The sequence below is a fragment of the Cebus imitator genome, unplaced genomic scaffold (genome assembly GCF_001604975.1).
Source record: "Cebus imitator isolate Cc_AM_T3 unplaced genomic scaffold, Cebus_imitator-1.0 Scaffold270, whole genome shotgun sequence".
NCBI classification, from domain to species: Eukaryota; Metazoa; Chordata; class Mammalia; order Primates; family Cebidae; genus Cebus; species Cebus imitator.
This window is the reverse complement of record NW_016107585.1, coordinates 2,457,207-2,474,151: the sequence shown is the minus strand read 5'-3', so window position 1 is coordinate 2,474,151 and position 16,945 is coordinate 2,457,207. Positions and strand designations below refer to the sequence as shown.

The following is a 16,945-nucleotide window of genomic DNA, read 5'->3' as shown; positions in this document are numbered from 1 at the left end:
AAAAAAAAAAAAAAAAAGAAAAAAAAGAAAATCCAGAACCAAAACTGAGACAAAGCTACTAAAGTCCTGCTAGCACTGCCCTTCTGTTGGATTCAGCTGGTCTATTTGAGTGATGGGTTAAGTTTCTCCATCTCAGAGATGTGATCAGGCATTTGAGTTTCAAGAGGCTTTCTTAACTGCAAATAGAATTGGTGGGTAAGGGACTAGAGTGTCAACTGTTCAAAATGTCAATACATGTGAAAGATTTTCTTTGGATAAACATTAACATGGCAAATTTTACCTTTGAGGAATGAAAAGGTAGTAGTACCATTGAAGCCTTCATTGCTGTGCCTTGTTTGTCTGAGCAGGCAAGTGCAATAGCATGGTTATTTATAAAGTGGGTTCGGAAGCCTTATCCTAAGTTTGAATCTGGCACTGTAACTAACCACACATGGATCTTGGGTGAGTTATTTAATCTTGCATGGCTTAGTTCATTAAAAGATATTAATCATAGTATCTGTTTCTTAGAGGGGTCATGTATTAGTCCATTCTTGCATTGCTATAAAGAACACCTGAGACTGGGTAATGTTTAAGAAAAGAGGTTTAATTGGTTCATGGTTCTGCAGTCTGTATAGGAAGCATAGTTCTGGCATCTGCTTCTATGGGAGGACTCAGGGAACTTTTACTCATGGCAGAAGGCAAAGCAGGAGTAGGCAGATCACATGGTGAAAGCAGAAGCAAGGGTGGAAAGGTGACACACACTTAAACCACTAGCTCTCGTGAGAAACTACTGTCTTAAGGGAAGTGTACCTCACTCTGGAACTAAGGTCTCTTGGCCAGCAGTACAAAATTTCTTGGGAATGTAGAGCAAAAATGTTGCTAGTGGGTTGCTAGGGGTAATGATGAGTGGTGTCACTTCTACTTCCACCCTTGATTCCTGGACCTGTGAATCCTACCTATGGGAGAAACAGTACCATATACTGGATGCTGATTCAGAGCATATACAGCCTTCTGGAGAACTTTTCCCCAGCCCTGCAAAGTATTGTCACCTGGTTGGCATTGTAGCTATTCAAAAATCCATTCTATTGTTCTGTCAAGCCAGTTGCTTCAGGACCAAGGGGAACATGGTAAGACCAGTGAATGCCATGATCATGAACGCATTGCTGCATTCCTGTCCGTGGAATGAGTTCATTGGTCAAAAGCAATGCTATGTGTGATACCATGGCAGTCGACAAGACAGTTCTGCAAGTCCATGGATGGTAGTCTTTGCAGAAGCATTGCATGTAGGAAAGGCAAATCCATGTCCTGAGTAAGAGTATTCCAGTAAGAACAAACCCTCCCTGTTCCATGATGGAAGTGGTCCAATGTAATCAACCTGCCACAGAGAGCTAGCTGATCACCTCAAGGAATAGTGCCATGTAGAGGGCTCAGTGTTGGTCTGCTGCTGCCAGATTGGGCAGTCAGTGATGGCAGTAGCCAGGTCAGCCTTGGTGAGTGGAAGTCCATGTTGTTGAGCCCTCCTTCTCTCACCAGGACCGCTGTGTTCATGAGCCCATTGGGCAATGACAGGAGTGATTGGGGAAAGAGCCTGAGTGGTGTCAACAGAGTGGGTCATCGTATCCACTTGATTATTAAAATCCTTCTCTGCCAAGGTCACCCTTTGCTGAGCATACACAGAGGACACAAATATCTTTACAGTTTTTGACCACTCAGAGAGGTTCATCAACCTCTTCCCCAAAATTTGTCACCTTTATTTTTTTTTAACCTTTATTTTAGATTTGGGGGTTCAAGTGAAGGTTTGTTACACAGGTAAACACATGTCCTGGGAGTTTGTTGTACATATTATTTCATCACCCAGGTGTTAAGCTGAGTACCCAATAGTTATCTTTTCTACTCCTCTCCTTTTTCCCACCCTCCCACCTCACATAGACTCCAGTGTTTGTTGCTTCCTTCTCTGTGTCAGCAATTTTCTTTTCAATTTTCTTTTATTTTATTTTATGTTCCAGAATAGATGTGCAGGATTTGTAGGTTTGTTACATAGGTAAATGTGTGCCATAGTGGTTGCCAATCAACACATCACCTAGGTATTAAGCCCAGCATACATTAGCTAGTCTTCCTGATGCTTTCCCTTGCCCCACCTCCACTGCAGGCTCCAGTGTGTGTTATTCCCCTCCCTGTGTCCATGTGTTCTCATGGTTCAGCTCCCACTTATAAGTGAGAACATGTGGTGTTTGATTTTCTGTTCCTGTTTTAGTTTGCTGAGGATAATGGCTTCCAGCTCCATCCATGTCCCTGCAAAGACATGATTTCATTCCTTTTTATGGCTGCATAGTATTCCATGGTGTATATGTACCACATTTTCTTTATCCAGTCTATCATTGATGGGCATTTGAGTTGATTTCATGTCTTTGCTATTGTGAAATTTATATTTATATTCCTTTGTGTAAATACCCAGTAATGGGATTGCTGGGTCAAATGGTATTTCTGCCTCCAGGTCTTTAAGGAATCTCTATGCAATCTTCTACAATGGGTGAACTAATTTACATTCCCACCAATAGTGTAAAAGCCTTCCTATTGCTTCACAGTCTTACCAGCATCTGTTATTTCTTGACATTTTAATAATCACCATTCTGAATGGTGTGAGATGGTATCTCATTGTGGTTTTGATTTGCATTTCTCTAATGATTAGTGATGTGCTTTTTTTCATATGTTTCTTGACCACATGTATGTTTTCTTTTAGAAGTGGCTGTTCATGTTCTTTGATGACAGCACTTTTTAATGGGTTTTTTTTTTTTTTTNTTGTAAATTTGTTTAAGTTCCTTGTAGATTCTGGATATTATGTCTTTGTCAGATGGATAGATTGCAAAAATATTCTCCCATTCTGTAGATTATCCGTTCGCTCTGATGATAGTTTCTTTTTCTGTGTTCTTCAATTAGATCCCATTTGTCAATTTTTGCTTTTGCTGCAATTGCTTTTGACGCAATTGCTTTTGACAGTTTCATCATGAAACCTTTGCCCATGACTATGTCCTAAATTATATTGCCTAGATTTTCTTCTAGAGTTTTAATTATTTTGGGTCTTACATTTAAGTCTTTAATCCATCTTGAGTTAATTTTTGTATAAAATGTAAGAAAAGCGTCCAGTTTCAGTTTTCTGCATATGGCTAGCCACTTCTTCTGGCATCATTTATTAAATAGGGAATCCTTTCCCCATTTCTTGTTTTTGTCAGGTTTGTTGAAGATCAGATGGTTGTAGATGTGCGGTCTTATTTCTGAGATCTCTATTTTGTTCCATTGGTCTATGTGTCTGTTTTTGTACCAGGGCCATGCTGTTTTGGTTACTGTAGTCTTGCAGTACAGTTTAAAGTTGGAGAGTGTGATTCCTCTAGCTTTATTCTTTTTGCTTAGGATTGTCTTGGCTATATGGACTCTGTTTTGGTTCCATATGAATTTTTAAAAGGTTTTCCAATTTTGTGAAGAATGTTAATGGTTTAGTGGGAATAGCATTGAATCTATAAATTACTTTGGGCGGTGTGGTCATTTTCATGATATTGATTCTTCCTATCCTTGAGCATGGAATGTTTTTTCATTTGTTTGTGTTTTCTCTGATTCCTTGTGCAGAGATGAGAGATCTCCTTGAAGAGATCCTTCGCTTCCCTTGTTAACCATATTCCTAGGTGTTTTATTCTGTTTGTGACAATTGTGAATGGGACTTTATTCATGATTTGGCTCTCTGCTTGTCTATTGTTCTGTGTCACCAATTCTCTAATCGTATTCCTTCCAAGTTCCTGACCATCCAGCCAAACCACTGGCCACAACCCATGTATCAGTATATAACAGCATGTCTGGCCACATCTCCTTCTAAAAAAAGTGCACAGCCATATGCATTGCTTGAAGTTATCCCCACTGGGAAGATTTTCCTTTACCACTGTCCTTCAAGGATGTCCCAGAGAGAGGTTCTATAGTGCCGCAACGGTTTACTTTTTGTTGGTGCTTCATATCATGCAAAGCCATCTGTAAACCATGCCCTAGTCTCTTCCTCTGTCAACTAATGACAGGAAACTCCCCATGAGGCCATACATAGAGACGAGGAGACAGAAGACAGGGTAGCAGGAGTACCTTCATGTAACTTACTTGTGTTTTCAGGACTTACTCAAAGCCTGATCATGTATATACCACTTCTGTTTGATGATGGAATGCTGCAGTGCATGCCCAATTTTATATCTTGTTGGGTCAGAAAGCACCCAGTTCATGATAGGCAGTTCAGATCACATAGAAACTTGGTGACCCGTAGTCAAATATTCAGTTTCTACTAAGGCCCAATAGCAGGCCAAAGCTGTCTCTCAAAAGGAGTTATCTGCAGAAGATGGTAGGACCTTGATATAGAATCCTGAAGGCCTTCACTATGATTCACTTGAGAGGACATGCCAAAGGCTCCAGACAGCATCCCTATGTGCCACTGATACCTCAAGCACCATTAGATCTGCAGGGTCATATGGCCAAAGAGGTAGAGCAGCTTGTACAGTAGCTTTGACCTGTTGCAGAGACTTCTCCTGGTCTGGGCCCCACTCAAAACTAGCTGCCTTTCAAGTCACTTAACAGATGTGCCAGAGTAACACACCCAAAACCAATACTTCACCAGATATCTAGGCATCCCTCAATCCAGTCAAATTGATACCTCATATTGACCATAGGTTGTGAGAATTCAGTGAGTTGAAAAAAAGTGAGTTAAAAAAATGCCTGGCATACAGATATGTTAAATCAACATTAGTTATTATTACTTGAGTATCAAAGATCTTAAATGTGAATGCAGAAATGTTTGAATTATCACAAAAATGAAAACAAGCCATTTTTGAAGTAATATAGCCTTTTAATTTTTCCCAGTTAATTTATCTTGAGAATTGATCATGGTTGGGAGGTTCTCAAAATGTCCAAGACCCCAGAACCAGCCCAGTGTAAGCAAATGTGAGCCAGTGTTTTGGTAACTGCAAAAAAGTTTACCTAGAAGTGAAATATGTTCAACATTTCACCAAGAAAGCCAATTTCTCCTTTAAAAGCAGTTGCATGATTACATCAAAACATTATACAACTTAATATTTTCTTTGTGACCTGAGCCCAATTTTAGCTCATTTTAGATATCTAGATAGCAATATCATTTTCTCTTTGTAATTATTCCTCAATCTTTTCCTATTTCTGAAGTAAAAATATTACAGTCGTTTCAATTCTGCAAAAAAGTTGCTGTTATTGAAGTAGGGAAGCCAGTAAAGGTCAAAATTACTATCTAGTAATCTTTAAATTCCAAGATAATTTTATAATTAATAAATTTCATCCTTTAAACATATGCCACCCAGACAAGACTATGCTCTTCTAGCCTTAAAATATTAGCATAAAATACATGTAAAATGCTTGCTAAGAAAGTAAACATTAAATGTTAATCATATTCAAAAGCTAAGAGTCAATAATATTTTAACAGAACATCAAGAGACAAGCTGCCTGAAATAATTTTTTGTGGAACAAAGCAGAAAATGAATAAATAAAAACCTTATTGATATCTCTCTTAGGTAGATAATTCTTCAACTGATAGCTGATTTTTAGAATAGCATTACAAAAAAGTCACTTTCTTCAATTCTTTCTTTTATCTTTTGATCATGTTTAAATTTTTCTGTATATGAGCTTGGGGTAATTGAATATATTTTTCTACCCATTGATTAAGAAAATCCTCTATTAGAATTTGAACACATTTATCTATTTTAAATGATTACTTAGTCAATTGTAAAGGAAATATGTTTTCATTCTTTATTATATTTGATTCAGGAACACAGATTTTTTATGGGCTCATGGGAGAGTAATAAATCACACTTAGTAAAACAAAGCTGCCTGGGCAAAACAATTTTTAAAAATAAATCCCAGTAATACTTAAGAAACAGCTGATGAAAACAGATGTACTCTTTGTTTTATATGAACCTCAAATTTTGCAGCATGCTAAAAATAAAGGGTAAGTTGGATTTAGTTCAGATCTATGCATTTGGCACAGAATGCTAAAACAAACCCCACCCTTGAGGAAAAAAAGGAAGGTATAATTTTGTAATTATAAAACAATTATGGCTAAGATTTAGTTAAGTGTGGAACGTTGTATATCTTTCTCAAAAAGATGTTTGAATGAAATTGACTTAGGATTTAAAATAGAAATCAGAGGATGTGAGAGGTGGCTTAACTTTATGCTATGCTATTTAAGACAATAAATGATGTCTTTAGTTTGAATTTTTCAAAGGGCAGAAAACTTTACACAGTCTGCTGTCAAATTTTTCCAATTTCAAATTATTTTTCCCCAAATAGCATTCAGTGTGACTATGTCTGTATTTAAAAACCAAAGACAAAAACCACATGATTATCTGAATAGATACAGAGAAGGCCTTCGACAAAATTGAAACTAAAGGCACACTGGGGCCTGTTTAGGGGGGCCAAGGGAGGGACAGCAGAGGTGGGGTCGGGAGGTCAGGGAGGGATAACATGGGGACAAATGCCAGATGTAGGTGACGGGGGGATGGAGGCAGCAAACCACATTGCCATGTGTGTACCTATGCAACAATCCTGCATGATTTGCACATGTACCCCAGAACCTAAAGTACAATTAAAAAAAAAATCCCTCTCTATTAGTGCTGAGTTTGTTTTTCCAGCATTTTTTGTTGCATTAGCCCTGAAATAATCACAAAATCTTATAGCTTATGGAAGTATATCTAATTTTAGCTTCAAACAGTATTATTTTATGAATTAATAAAAGATTTAGAGGTTCTATAGTTAGGATTTACTCTCTAAAAACTAGGATCTTGGGCCTTAGCCTCTTAAAAGTAGATCTCTTGTGTGGGCTCAAGGGACCCAGAATGAATTATACTGAGCCAGATTTTCTTCTCCCACCATGCCATAGTCCCCTCCTGTACTCATTGATTATCCTAAACAATGGCTACACTATTTCTTTTGCTTCAGTTAAACAAACTTTTTGAAAGACCACTGGGGACTTTAGAATTGAAACCTTTCTAGAGAACTCAAAGAAGCAGCCCATCTTTAATTACACAATATCTGTTTAGTAAATGAGGTTCAGTCTCTGAAAGAAAAAAGTAACCACAGGCCTTCTAGCCCAATAATGGAAATCATTTTGAGGAATGATGCCTATTATGGGTTCAAAAAGAAAGAAAAGTAAGAGAAATAAAAAGAAAAAGAAAGAGAGACTGATTGTATTAGAACTTTTTGCTAGTAAGAAAGTACATGCTTTTAGCTCATTAGAAAAAGGAACAATATGGTAAAATTTAACTCAGTCAAACTATACATCAGCTACAATTAAACTTTCCATAATTTACTCATTACACAATTAGATGCAAGGTGCCTATTTCTCTTTGCACCTACTTATTTCTAAAACAAATAGCCAAGATGTTTTTATTCATGGTAGTTGAGATGTTGCACACAAAATACAGGCTAGACAGAAAGATTTGGGTATTATTTCATTACTTATAAGGAAGAATGAAATGGAAGAAATGCATTTTGCCAAAGTGTAAACCTTGCCTTGGATTAGTGATTTCCTTACCTAAGGAAAGTTTGATATATTAATAATTTCTCTGGTACCTTACCGACTCCCTTTTATAGTTCCAGGATTTTTCCTGGAGTTAATTTTTTTTGTTATTGTTGTTTCATAGCAACTGTGATTCTCTTGTGAACTGCCTTAATTGCTTTCTAGAAGCAAGCGGAAAATGAATGAGTGAACAAATGAATGGAAGCAAATTTCAGTTAATAGAATGGGGTGTGAAGATACCTCTGGCTAGGATGTCTGCAAAAGAAAAAGTCTGAAATATGCTTACCTGGAGAAAACCATCAGTTTCCAAATTCCTTTCCATTCATTTGTGAGTTCCCCTTTATGTAAACGGTGGAAATAGAATAAAACAGTTTAGGACTTTTAGATAGGGTTGTGTTGAGATCTTAATACATTTGGTTTAATCTTGACATTTTTCAATAGAAGAACAGAAGAGTCACCTCATTGTATCTATAGTGCCTATTATGTATATTGTATGAGATGCTAAGATCCACGCATCTTGCCTTTGAGGTCATTCTCACTTCTTAAGATGAAGGAAGGTAGAATTGTTTTCTTCAGGGAACATTTGTAACTTTTGCTGTTGCCCCTCTATCACTCTCTTACTCCCCACCTTTATTTTGTATTTACTAGTTAAGAAAGCCAAACAGTGCTTTAGAATGTGTAGCTGTCATGGAGAAGGTAGGCTCTGGAAAGTGTTCTGGATGAAGAAAGGAAGATTTGAATGAAATAGGAACTCTCATAGCTCATGGTGGGAGAATGCTGCCTACAGCTGAAGGAAGTTTGCCTTCTTAAAGCAGAAAGCAGCAGAAGAAAGAGCTGGAGAGAATGTAAATGGAAGCAGGAGTTTGGTCTAAACCAGGGATTTAAAAAATCAACCACACATAGTAAATAAAGATTTCAATGAAGCAAGTTGGTTAGAAAGGTTTACTTTCTACTTTTCTGAGTGAATTGTTAGATGTTTAGACCTCAGTGGGATTATACTGCACTGAAGTTTGGGAAGCATTACCCAGACCACTTTCATTTATTCATCAACAGTTCTGGAAACATTTATTTTCTGTTTATCTCATATTTTCAATCTTAAAAAACAACAAATATTTCTTCATTTACTTTATTACTTAGCAAGAAATAAACTGATGTCAAGATACCCTCTCTGTAATTTATTACATGTCATCTACATGAATACTCATAGATAACAGCAACCATTTTGGTTAATATTATGATCTATACCTATGAACATTTTAGTGTGATAGTGTATTGCTGTTAAGTCAACTGTTAGATGTATATTTTCTTAGAGGGCTTAAGCTCAGTTCATGTAAGCCAGTACTAAGTTCCTAAGTCCTACTCACTATAAAATAAATACAGGCTTAACTTTTGTGATAAATAATGAAGAAAGCTAAAATGTAAGTATAATTCCAAAACATTATAGTTAGTCATGGCTTTGCAACAAAATTCATCTACTTTCAAGTACTCTCTTCATGTATTTTGACAGTACAACTGTTACACAATTTTACATCATAGTGATAATACCTCTGTGTCAAATCCTGCAGGGAGTTCTGGGAATGCTTTCAGATCCTGCTTGAACTACAAAAAAATCAAATAACATTAAAAAAATAAAAACAAGAACTTAAACAATAGAAAAGACTTATACATATCTCCTGTGATATTCTGTGTGAACCATTAATTCAGAACACTCTCTATCTTTACACAGGAGTGGGAATGAAGTGAGTAATTCTAATAATATTACACAAAAATGTCAACGCATCACAGTTTTTGCCTAGGAAAGAATCATTTTCTTTTATTTTTTAAGAGAGGGCGTCTTGCTTTGTTACCACACTGGAGTGTAGAGGCACAATCATAGCTCACTGCCTTGAACTCCTGGGCTCAAGTGAGTAAAGGATCATTTCTAAGTGAATAAAAAAGTCCTTTTTTATAGCAGAGGGATTGAATTTTATTTAACATTGCACTCCTTATACTGCCTTGCATACAGCAGGTGTTGGATAAATGTTCATAAACTGTATTGTCAATAATGCATGATATTTCCTGACTTCATGTATATACAGACATTATCAAAGATTATGACTGTAAAAGGTTATTGATTATTTACATAAAAACAAGTGGGTCTCACAAAGAAAACTGTGTGGGTATAGCTGTGTGTATGTCTGGAAACATATATGCATCAAGCATGTATATATATGTGTGGGCATGTCTAGACTCCTCCAGGTTCTATAGCAGATAAATCCTGTAGGGCCTGGATCCTCAGGAACAGTACTACTTCTACTTTCATGTGCATACACGCCACTTGGGCATCTTGTTAAATTATGGATTCTGATTCAAGTTCCTGAGTGACACTCAATACTGCTTGTCTGAGCACTTTGGGGACCACATGGGATGGAGACTGGCAGATCCTGAAAAACCAGTAGCCACAACTGTTGACTGGAACCCAATGTCTATAGTTTTCCTGGTCTCCTCAAACCCAACCTGTCATGTCATCAGATGCCATCTACTAGTAAAAGATACTGATGGTCAGTCAAGTCCCAGTCTCTATGGAACAGTTAGTTGGCAAGTACCTGTGAACCACTTGCTATGAGCTAATTACTTGGAAGGGTTGTGCCGGGGTCATGAGGAGGGGTAAGGTATGGTTCCTTCCTTCAGAGTGCTTATAGTGGGTTGGGAGTGTATGTATTCACGCACCAAATAAATAAAAAGAAAATGCAACTGGAAAACAATCAGATGCTAAACTCTGTGTTATAGATGTACATTCTCAAATGTATATTCAGAGCAGGGCAGATTGCAGTGGCTTGCGGAAGTTCTAGAAATGTCTTTGTCTTGGATTGGGCTTCCCAGAAATGGGCAGACCCTGAGATGATTTAAGTGCAAATCATTTATTTGGAAACTTCAGGAAACCAACAGGGGAATAGAAGAGTGAGAAAGAGAAGGCAAGCAGCTCAAAAAGTAGTCTGGAAAATTCTAGGGGGAGTTTATTTCATTTGAGGGGTAAAGGAGTTATGGGAGTTGACAATACACCAACTCCCATCACTGGTTGTGGAATGCCATGAGACAATATTCATTCCTCACATATGCATACACCATGTGTGTTAGCAGAATGGTTTGTGAAGTTGGGGAAGCCATAGGCAAAGAAATTCAAATACTAACCATTGGAAGTAGTTAGAAATTAAGTGATTTTGGTCTGAGAGCTACAGGCAGGGTGAGGACCTGCTATCATCTTAAAAGAGCATCAGGATTTGAACTGGAATTAGCAGCTGCTTTGTCCTCTTCAACCAATCTGCTGCCAATGCCCAGTTGTCCTTTCTGGTGAATCTGAGGTTTGTTCACTTCTTAGGCTCATGGCTAGAAAGGGCACTTACTAAGTGGTGGCTTCCTGCCTTTCTTGAGGCAGCACCTACTTCCCTCCAAGACACCAGTGTAAGAAAGTCAGATGGTCCTCCTCTGGAAAGAGAAAGATAAAATCTCTGGGGACCAGACTGCCTACTTCTGGGGTTTGATCCTGGTCATGCAGACATCCCTTCTATGTGCAGTCATGTCATGGGACTTGCGAAGCTGTCCAGCTCACAGGGAGCTGCAGGTCCTCTGTGGATTTGGTCAGTTGGCCCAAATTACAGCTGATAATTACAAGACATTGTTAAAAATTTTTGCAACATGTAACCTTTGTAACCATCACTTACTACTCTAAATTTACAAGTATTTTGGGACTGTTTGTCCTTTCGCCAGCTTTTAGTTTCTTAGGAACTCTAGGGTACATAGGATTACATTTACTTATCTGTCCTATGAAGGGAAATAAAATATTGTTCCTAGAATCAGCCAAGAGAAGGTAGAAAACAGGAACTATCTGCTAATCAATAAGGAGTTTTCATAATCTGACCTAGCCCACTGTCCAGCTTCATCTCTCTCCCTCCCCTCCATTCTTCATCCTATGCTCCAAGCACTTGAAGTCCTTCACAATTTCTAGAAGACTCAAGACCTTTTCCTGGCTGATTGCCACTGAATGTGATGACTTCCCATGGATACCTTCCTCCTCTTCCCCTGACATAACCCTATCATCTTACAAGCCAAACTTATAATGCTCCTCTAAAACTCCCCCACATGGGGTTAGTTCCTTCCTTCCTGGTCCAGTTCAAAATTCAGTAACAGCAAGTAACAAATTTAATTCCAATTTCTGTTTTTACATCTTCTTCATCCCAAATTGTGAGCTCCTCTAGGGCAGGGACCATGTCTTTCTCTCCTCTGTGTCTTCATCACCAGTATTGGACCTTATATTTGGAAAGAATCAGCAGCTCTGCCCTGTATCACTGAGGGAGAGAGTATCAGTACTCTTATTTGAAAGTATATTTTGTATGTACTAAAAGTCTGCCTTTGTTTTCCTTATACTTTGTAGGAGGTTTATTGTTAATATTATTTACAGTTAACATGTACCCTTTTAAACAATACAAACAAAAATAAATTTTCATTTTGGAAAAAATCCTTCCCCAATCCATGACCATTTTGCAATATTAAGTCGCAGCCTCTGGCTCCTACCAAGGCCTAAGAAAGTATATCCCCAATGTCACTGAACCTACCAAAGTTTTAACTAAGTCGATCATCCTTGGGGAAATTGTGCTTTTAAGTCACAGGTCCTTCCTCTTGTAGAATGGCCCCAGATTTTTTTTTAGCCTTGATTTGTAATTTAAAGGTGTAAATCATCCACCCAGCTCCCATTTCTCAGGATGTTATTCAACAGCCAGGATGAGGACAGTAATGTGGTTCTCAGCTGCCTTTGTCATTCTTTTCCTTTTCCTCCTGAAAGTGTTTTTGTAGGCATGCCGGATGTCACAGAAATGCGACCTGGGCAAGATGTGTGTCACTTCTTTACTTGAAAAGTGTCCATGACTCTGAGCCCAGAGAGGATGTAATGAACACGCCCTGATGCTTAGCCAGCATATTCCAGCTAGTTAGAAAAACAAGGCAGAGGGCACAGGATTTAACACACACGATGGCAGCAGCTGCACTCAGGGACATGCCATTTGATTCTTCATAGATGTGGGCTATTGGTCTGCAGTGAAGGAAAAACAAGTGGCCATAGAACCTTTCCATGTGCTATCAGATTATCTGTAAAAAAAAATTTGAAGCACCTCGTCTCTGTTTCCACCACTAGGTCTGCTGCCTTGTAGGTATGGCACAGAGGAGGGGCATGGTAATGGAGTGCATGCTACATAGTGGTATGGGCTTTCTAATATGACCAGTTCCTAAAGTAAAGATGACTATTAAACTAAAATTTGTTTCAGTCCACTTATTTGAGACTTAAATAGATGGAAAGATGCATGAATTCAAGTTGGCCTCTCAAGAAACAATGTCATTCCTAAAGCATTCTCTTTTCCAAGTTGACCCATGTTAGGAAAGAGGGCTATAATAGCGATAATACCTAACAAGTGGGCTGAGACCACTGGCATGGCTAAGAGAGTCTAATTAGGGAAGAAAAAATGAAAAAGTAAAACCCTCTAAAGTGGAAACAAACATTCTATTTCAGTCCTCCATGGACAAAAAACATCAGCTTAGTTTGGGCTTAACTTAAACCACTGCAGATTTAGTTCATAAGAGTTTTATAAAAATGGCTGCAAACTTATTTGAGCTGTTTAAATAGGTGGGGGCATGGGGACGACCTACCCTTTATGGAAAGCAGTGTACTTCCAGTGGCCCAAGAAAACAAGGCCTATTTTAATTTATGAAGTTTTATAAAATGAAGCTATTATTTTTGTTATCCTCATTTCTCCCAGGAATGGTGGTCTGTGATGTCAATGTAAAACAGATATACATTCTACCCTGAGGAAGAAAAATCTACATACACCAGTTATTTCTTAAAAAAGAAAAAAATGTGTAGCCAGTTCTCCTTTCCAGCTTTAGTGATACACGTGGTTGTCTATGGTGCCTCATTCCAATTCTGTCTCCTGATTTTGACTGGTCCCACATATGCCTATCCATTCAGCTGCTTTCCTTGGAGAGGCAGAGGCAAGGTAAGCCATTTCTCTAGCTTTCATCTCCCTAATTTCGGTCTGTTAGGGTCAAGTTTTAGCCTGTATACAAATAAATGCAATGAGAAAGCCTTCGGCAAAGCTGAGTAAAGTAATCAAGTGCTGACATTTATCAAATGTTTACTATTTGCTAAATACTGTTCCACATGGTTAAGTCATTAAATCCTCACAACAAACCTATGAGGTGAAAAACATTCCCATTTTACAGATGAGGAAACATGAATCAAAAGAGCTGATGTAAGTTGCCCATAGCTGGTGAGTGGCTGAGTCAGGATTGAAATCAAGGCAGGCTGACTCTGAGCCCACCCTCTTAGTCAACATGTTACTTTGCCCCCACCATAAGCAAGCTCATTTATGTAATAGATTCTTGCACAGACGGTTCCTTGGTGGTGATCACTTCTCAGTCAACAGTGGTGAGGGCTCCTTCTTGGAGCTGTACTTCAACTCATTTGCAGCTTGCTGAGACCTCATATGTGAAAATCTCTTTATAATCTACTCAGTATCATCTTTCACTTTTGTCGCCTACCAGCAGCCATTACGGATGGCCATGGCTCACCACATGTTTATGGTATAGTGACTCCATATTCTACTGCCAACTTCATTATCATCTTTCACCTGCTAGATATCAGAGATAGATTGTATAAGCTCAGAAGTATACAGCCCTCTCCACACTAATATTTCCTCTTCCTCTCTCTTAAGTTATAATTATGTCAGTTTGAATAAATGGACAGAGACTTGATGGAACCAAAGTTCAAGTGAGAATTCAACTCTCAAATTCTTAACTACCGGTGCTCTCATGTACTCATTCAATCTTATAGCCAAGGTGAATTCAGATGGACTCAATATTTTATTTATTTACTCTGAAAGCTGAAAGACTTAGGGAGGAGAAAAAGACATAAACCTGCAAATTACAACATGACATGGTTGAGATACAACCATCACACTTTTGAGGTACACCAAATTACTATGGAATTATAGACTGGGAGTGACTAACTTTGCCTAAGGGGACAGAGAAGAACTCACAGAAGAGGCGTCATTTGAGCTGGGTCAGGTAAGATAAGTAGGAGAAGGGAGTGAAAACTCCAGGTAGAATAAGCTGTGAAGGTCTCAACATATGTCAGAGTAAAGATGTTCAGGGAAGGGTATAAAATCCTGAGTAGTCAGAACATAGGGGAATGAAGTAGACTGGACAGATAAGAGCTGAAGCTACAGAAGGAAGTTGGGGCCATGCCAAGAGGTTTGCATAGTATCCCATAGGGAGTGGATGAGACCACAGAAGACTTTGTGCAAGGAAGTAGGATCACACTTGTATTTTTCCCTCTCTCGTTGGCCTCTCTAGCTAGGCAGGTTTTGTTTATTATATTGCTGCTGCTATTTTGTTGCTGCTAGTTGAAATGCATCAAGCATTTTTTTTTTTTTTTGAGATGGAGTTTCGCTCTTGTTACCAAGGCTGGAGTGCAATGGCGCCATCTTGGCTCACTGCAACCTCCGCCTCCTGGGTTCAGGCAATTCTCCTGCCTCCGCCTCCTGAGTAGCTGGGATTACAGGCACGTGTCACCATGCCCAGCTAATTTTTATATTTTTAGTAGAGACGGGGTTTCAGCATGTTGATCAGGATGGTCTCGATCTCTTGACCTCGTGATCCACCCGCCTTGGCCTCCCAAAGTGCTGGGATTACAGGCGTCCACCACGCCCAGCATAAGCATTTTTTTTAATATGAGGCACTGTGTTAAGTGCATTTATGAATTGCTAGATACATGTTTGGGGAATGAACCCTTAGGTGCCTCTAAGATATCATATCTGCTGTTGTCTGAAAGGTTTCCACTGCAACCTTCTCATTTGAGAAAGACGAAATGGTCCATGTATTTTTGCTGTATTTTGGGTACATTTAATCAAATACTATTTCTTATTTATGAATTTACTTCAACTGAGAATACCAGATAAATTGAGTAAATCCTGGAATTATAAAGAACTGGATAGATCTTTACTGAAAGGTGCACCTCAAGGGCAACAGTTGATTGGTTCTCCCAGAAGCAAATTTCTCTGCCCTGGAAGTGGTCTGTGAGTCATTCATGACCTCCACAGTGACACCAGCACTATATGACTATTAAACATGGCTTTATTTATGTTTGGACAAAAAAGATCCCTGCATTAATTTGGGAGGTAGAGAAAATAAGAATCGGTAGGATTTTTGTTGTTGTTGTCGTATATATACAGCTCTCCTCCGCTGAATGCAATCTAGATGGAAAAATTGTGATGATGCTATCAAGCTGTGGAAAACAGTTTGCTCACCCAGATGGGCCCTCATTTGAAAGACAGGCACACCTGGTCAGTTCCCAGTAGCCAGCCTTGCAATTCTTATACCTGGCATCATGCAAGCACAGAAGGTAAGGCATAAGCCAATTAATAACTTGTGTGATTCCAGGCTGTCTCTACGCAATGACCAAATCTAGACTGAGGATTGCAAACCTTCAGGAGACTCTGCTCTTCTTAAAGATGAAACATGTGGTTTGCTGAAAGCCAGGAAACAAGGGAGGGGTCTAAAAGTACGCTCTGATCAGTCATAGATTGTATATTATAAAAGTCAGAGCAGGATCTCAAAGTTGAATTGGCTTTTCCATATTTCTAAAATCTTTTATATCCTGGCAATAAAATTATCTGATAGTTTAAACCCCTACACATAACTGAAAGAACTACTTTGGTGTCAAAGACAAAAATTTCAAATGAAGTCAGTTTTTAGACGAGAACAGAATAGGATAAGAGAGAGGATCCTGGGGCCAGAGTTCACAAGGGTCCTGTGGCTGTCTTATAAGCACCCCCAAAATCCCCATGCCTCATGTAGTCCCATGTTCTACTATTTCCCTATAGACCAAGCTTTCCACATACAAAGTGGTGGGACTTTTACAGGGTAGTGTTTGCCTCTCTTTCTTTATTGACATTTTCTTTCACCTAGGAACCCAAGACCTCATACTGGGCATTTGCCCTCATGCCCAAGTCTCAATGTACCTCAGGAACTTCTTTTTCTTTTTGGAAAGAGGCTAGGTAGAGATATACCTACATATATATCTTGCCTATAGTTTTTGGTCTTTAGAAATACTGTTCCACAAGGTTTTATTTAGAAAGTTGAACAGATTTACTCAAATTAAGCTGTTACTAGCTGCTCAGATGACTATACTTATTCTTGGGACATCTGAGCTTTAGCCTTCCTTACAGCTGAAATAACTCTCTTACAGTAATATTTCAGGCACTAAAAATAATCAAGAAAGAGCATTATTTCTGAGCAAAGGAGCCTGCCTGACATTTGTAGGTGATTTTATTAGACTGATCCTAAATAAAATGGAATAATGGAATCAAATAATAT

The 16,945-nt window shown here is 38.5% G+C and overlaps 1 protein-coding gene across 7 annotated transcripts in view; it reads right to left on the bottom strand.

The window, feature by feature from the left end:
• VEPH1 (ventricular zone expressed PH domain containing 1) overlaps positions 1-16,945 on the bottom strand; it is a 223,796-nt gene that overhangs the window by 125,248 nt on the left and 81,603 nt on the right. Inside the window, exons 7-8 of one of the 7 annotated variants that reach the window (XR_005195794.1) lie at positions 12,136-13,546; positions 9,368-11,868 (exon numbers count right to left, since the gene is read on the bottom strand). The exons of 4 other annotated variants lie outside the window; for them this stretch is intronic. Coding sequence is in view for 2 of the 3 variants with exons in the window: in XM_037728585.1 (XP_037584513.1) it covers positions 13,535-13,546 (12 nt within the window). In the remaining variant the exon portion in view is untranslated. 2 more of the 7 variants (XM_037728586.1, XM_037728585.1) reach the window with 2 other exon arrangements.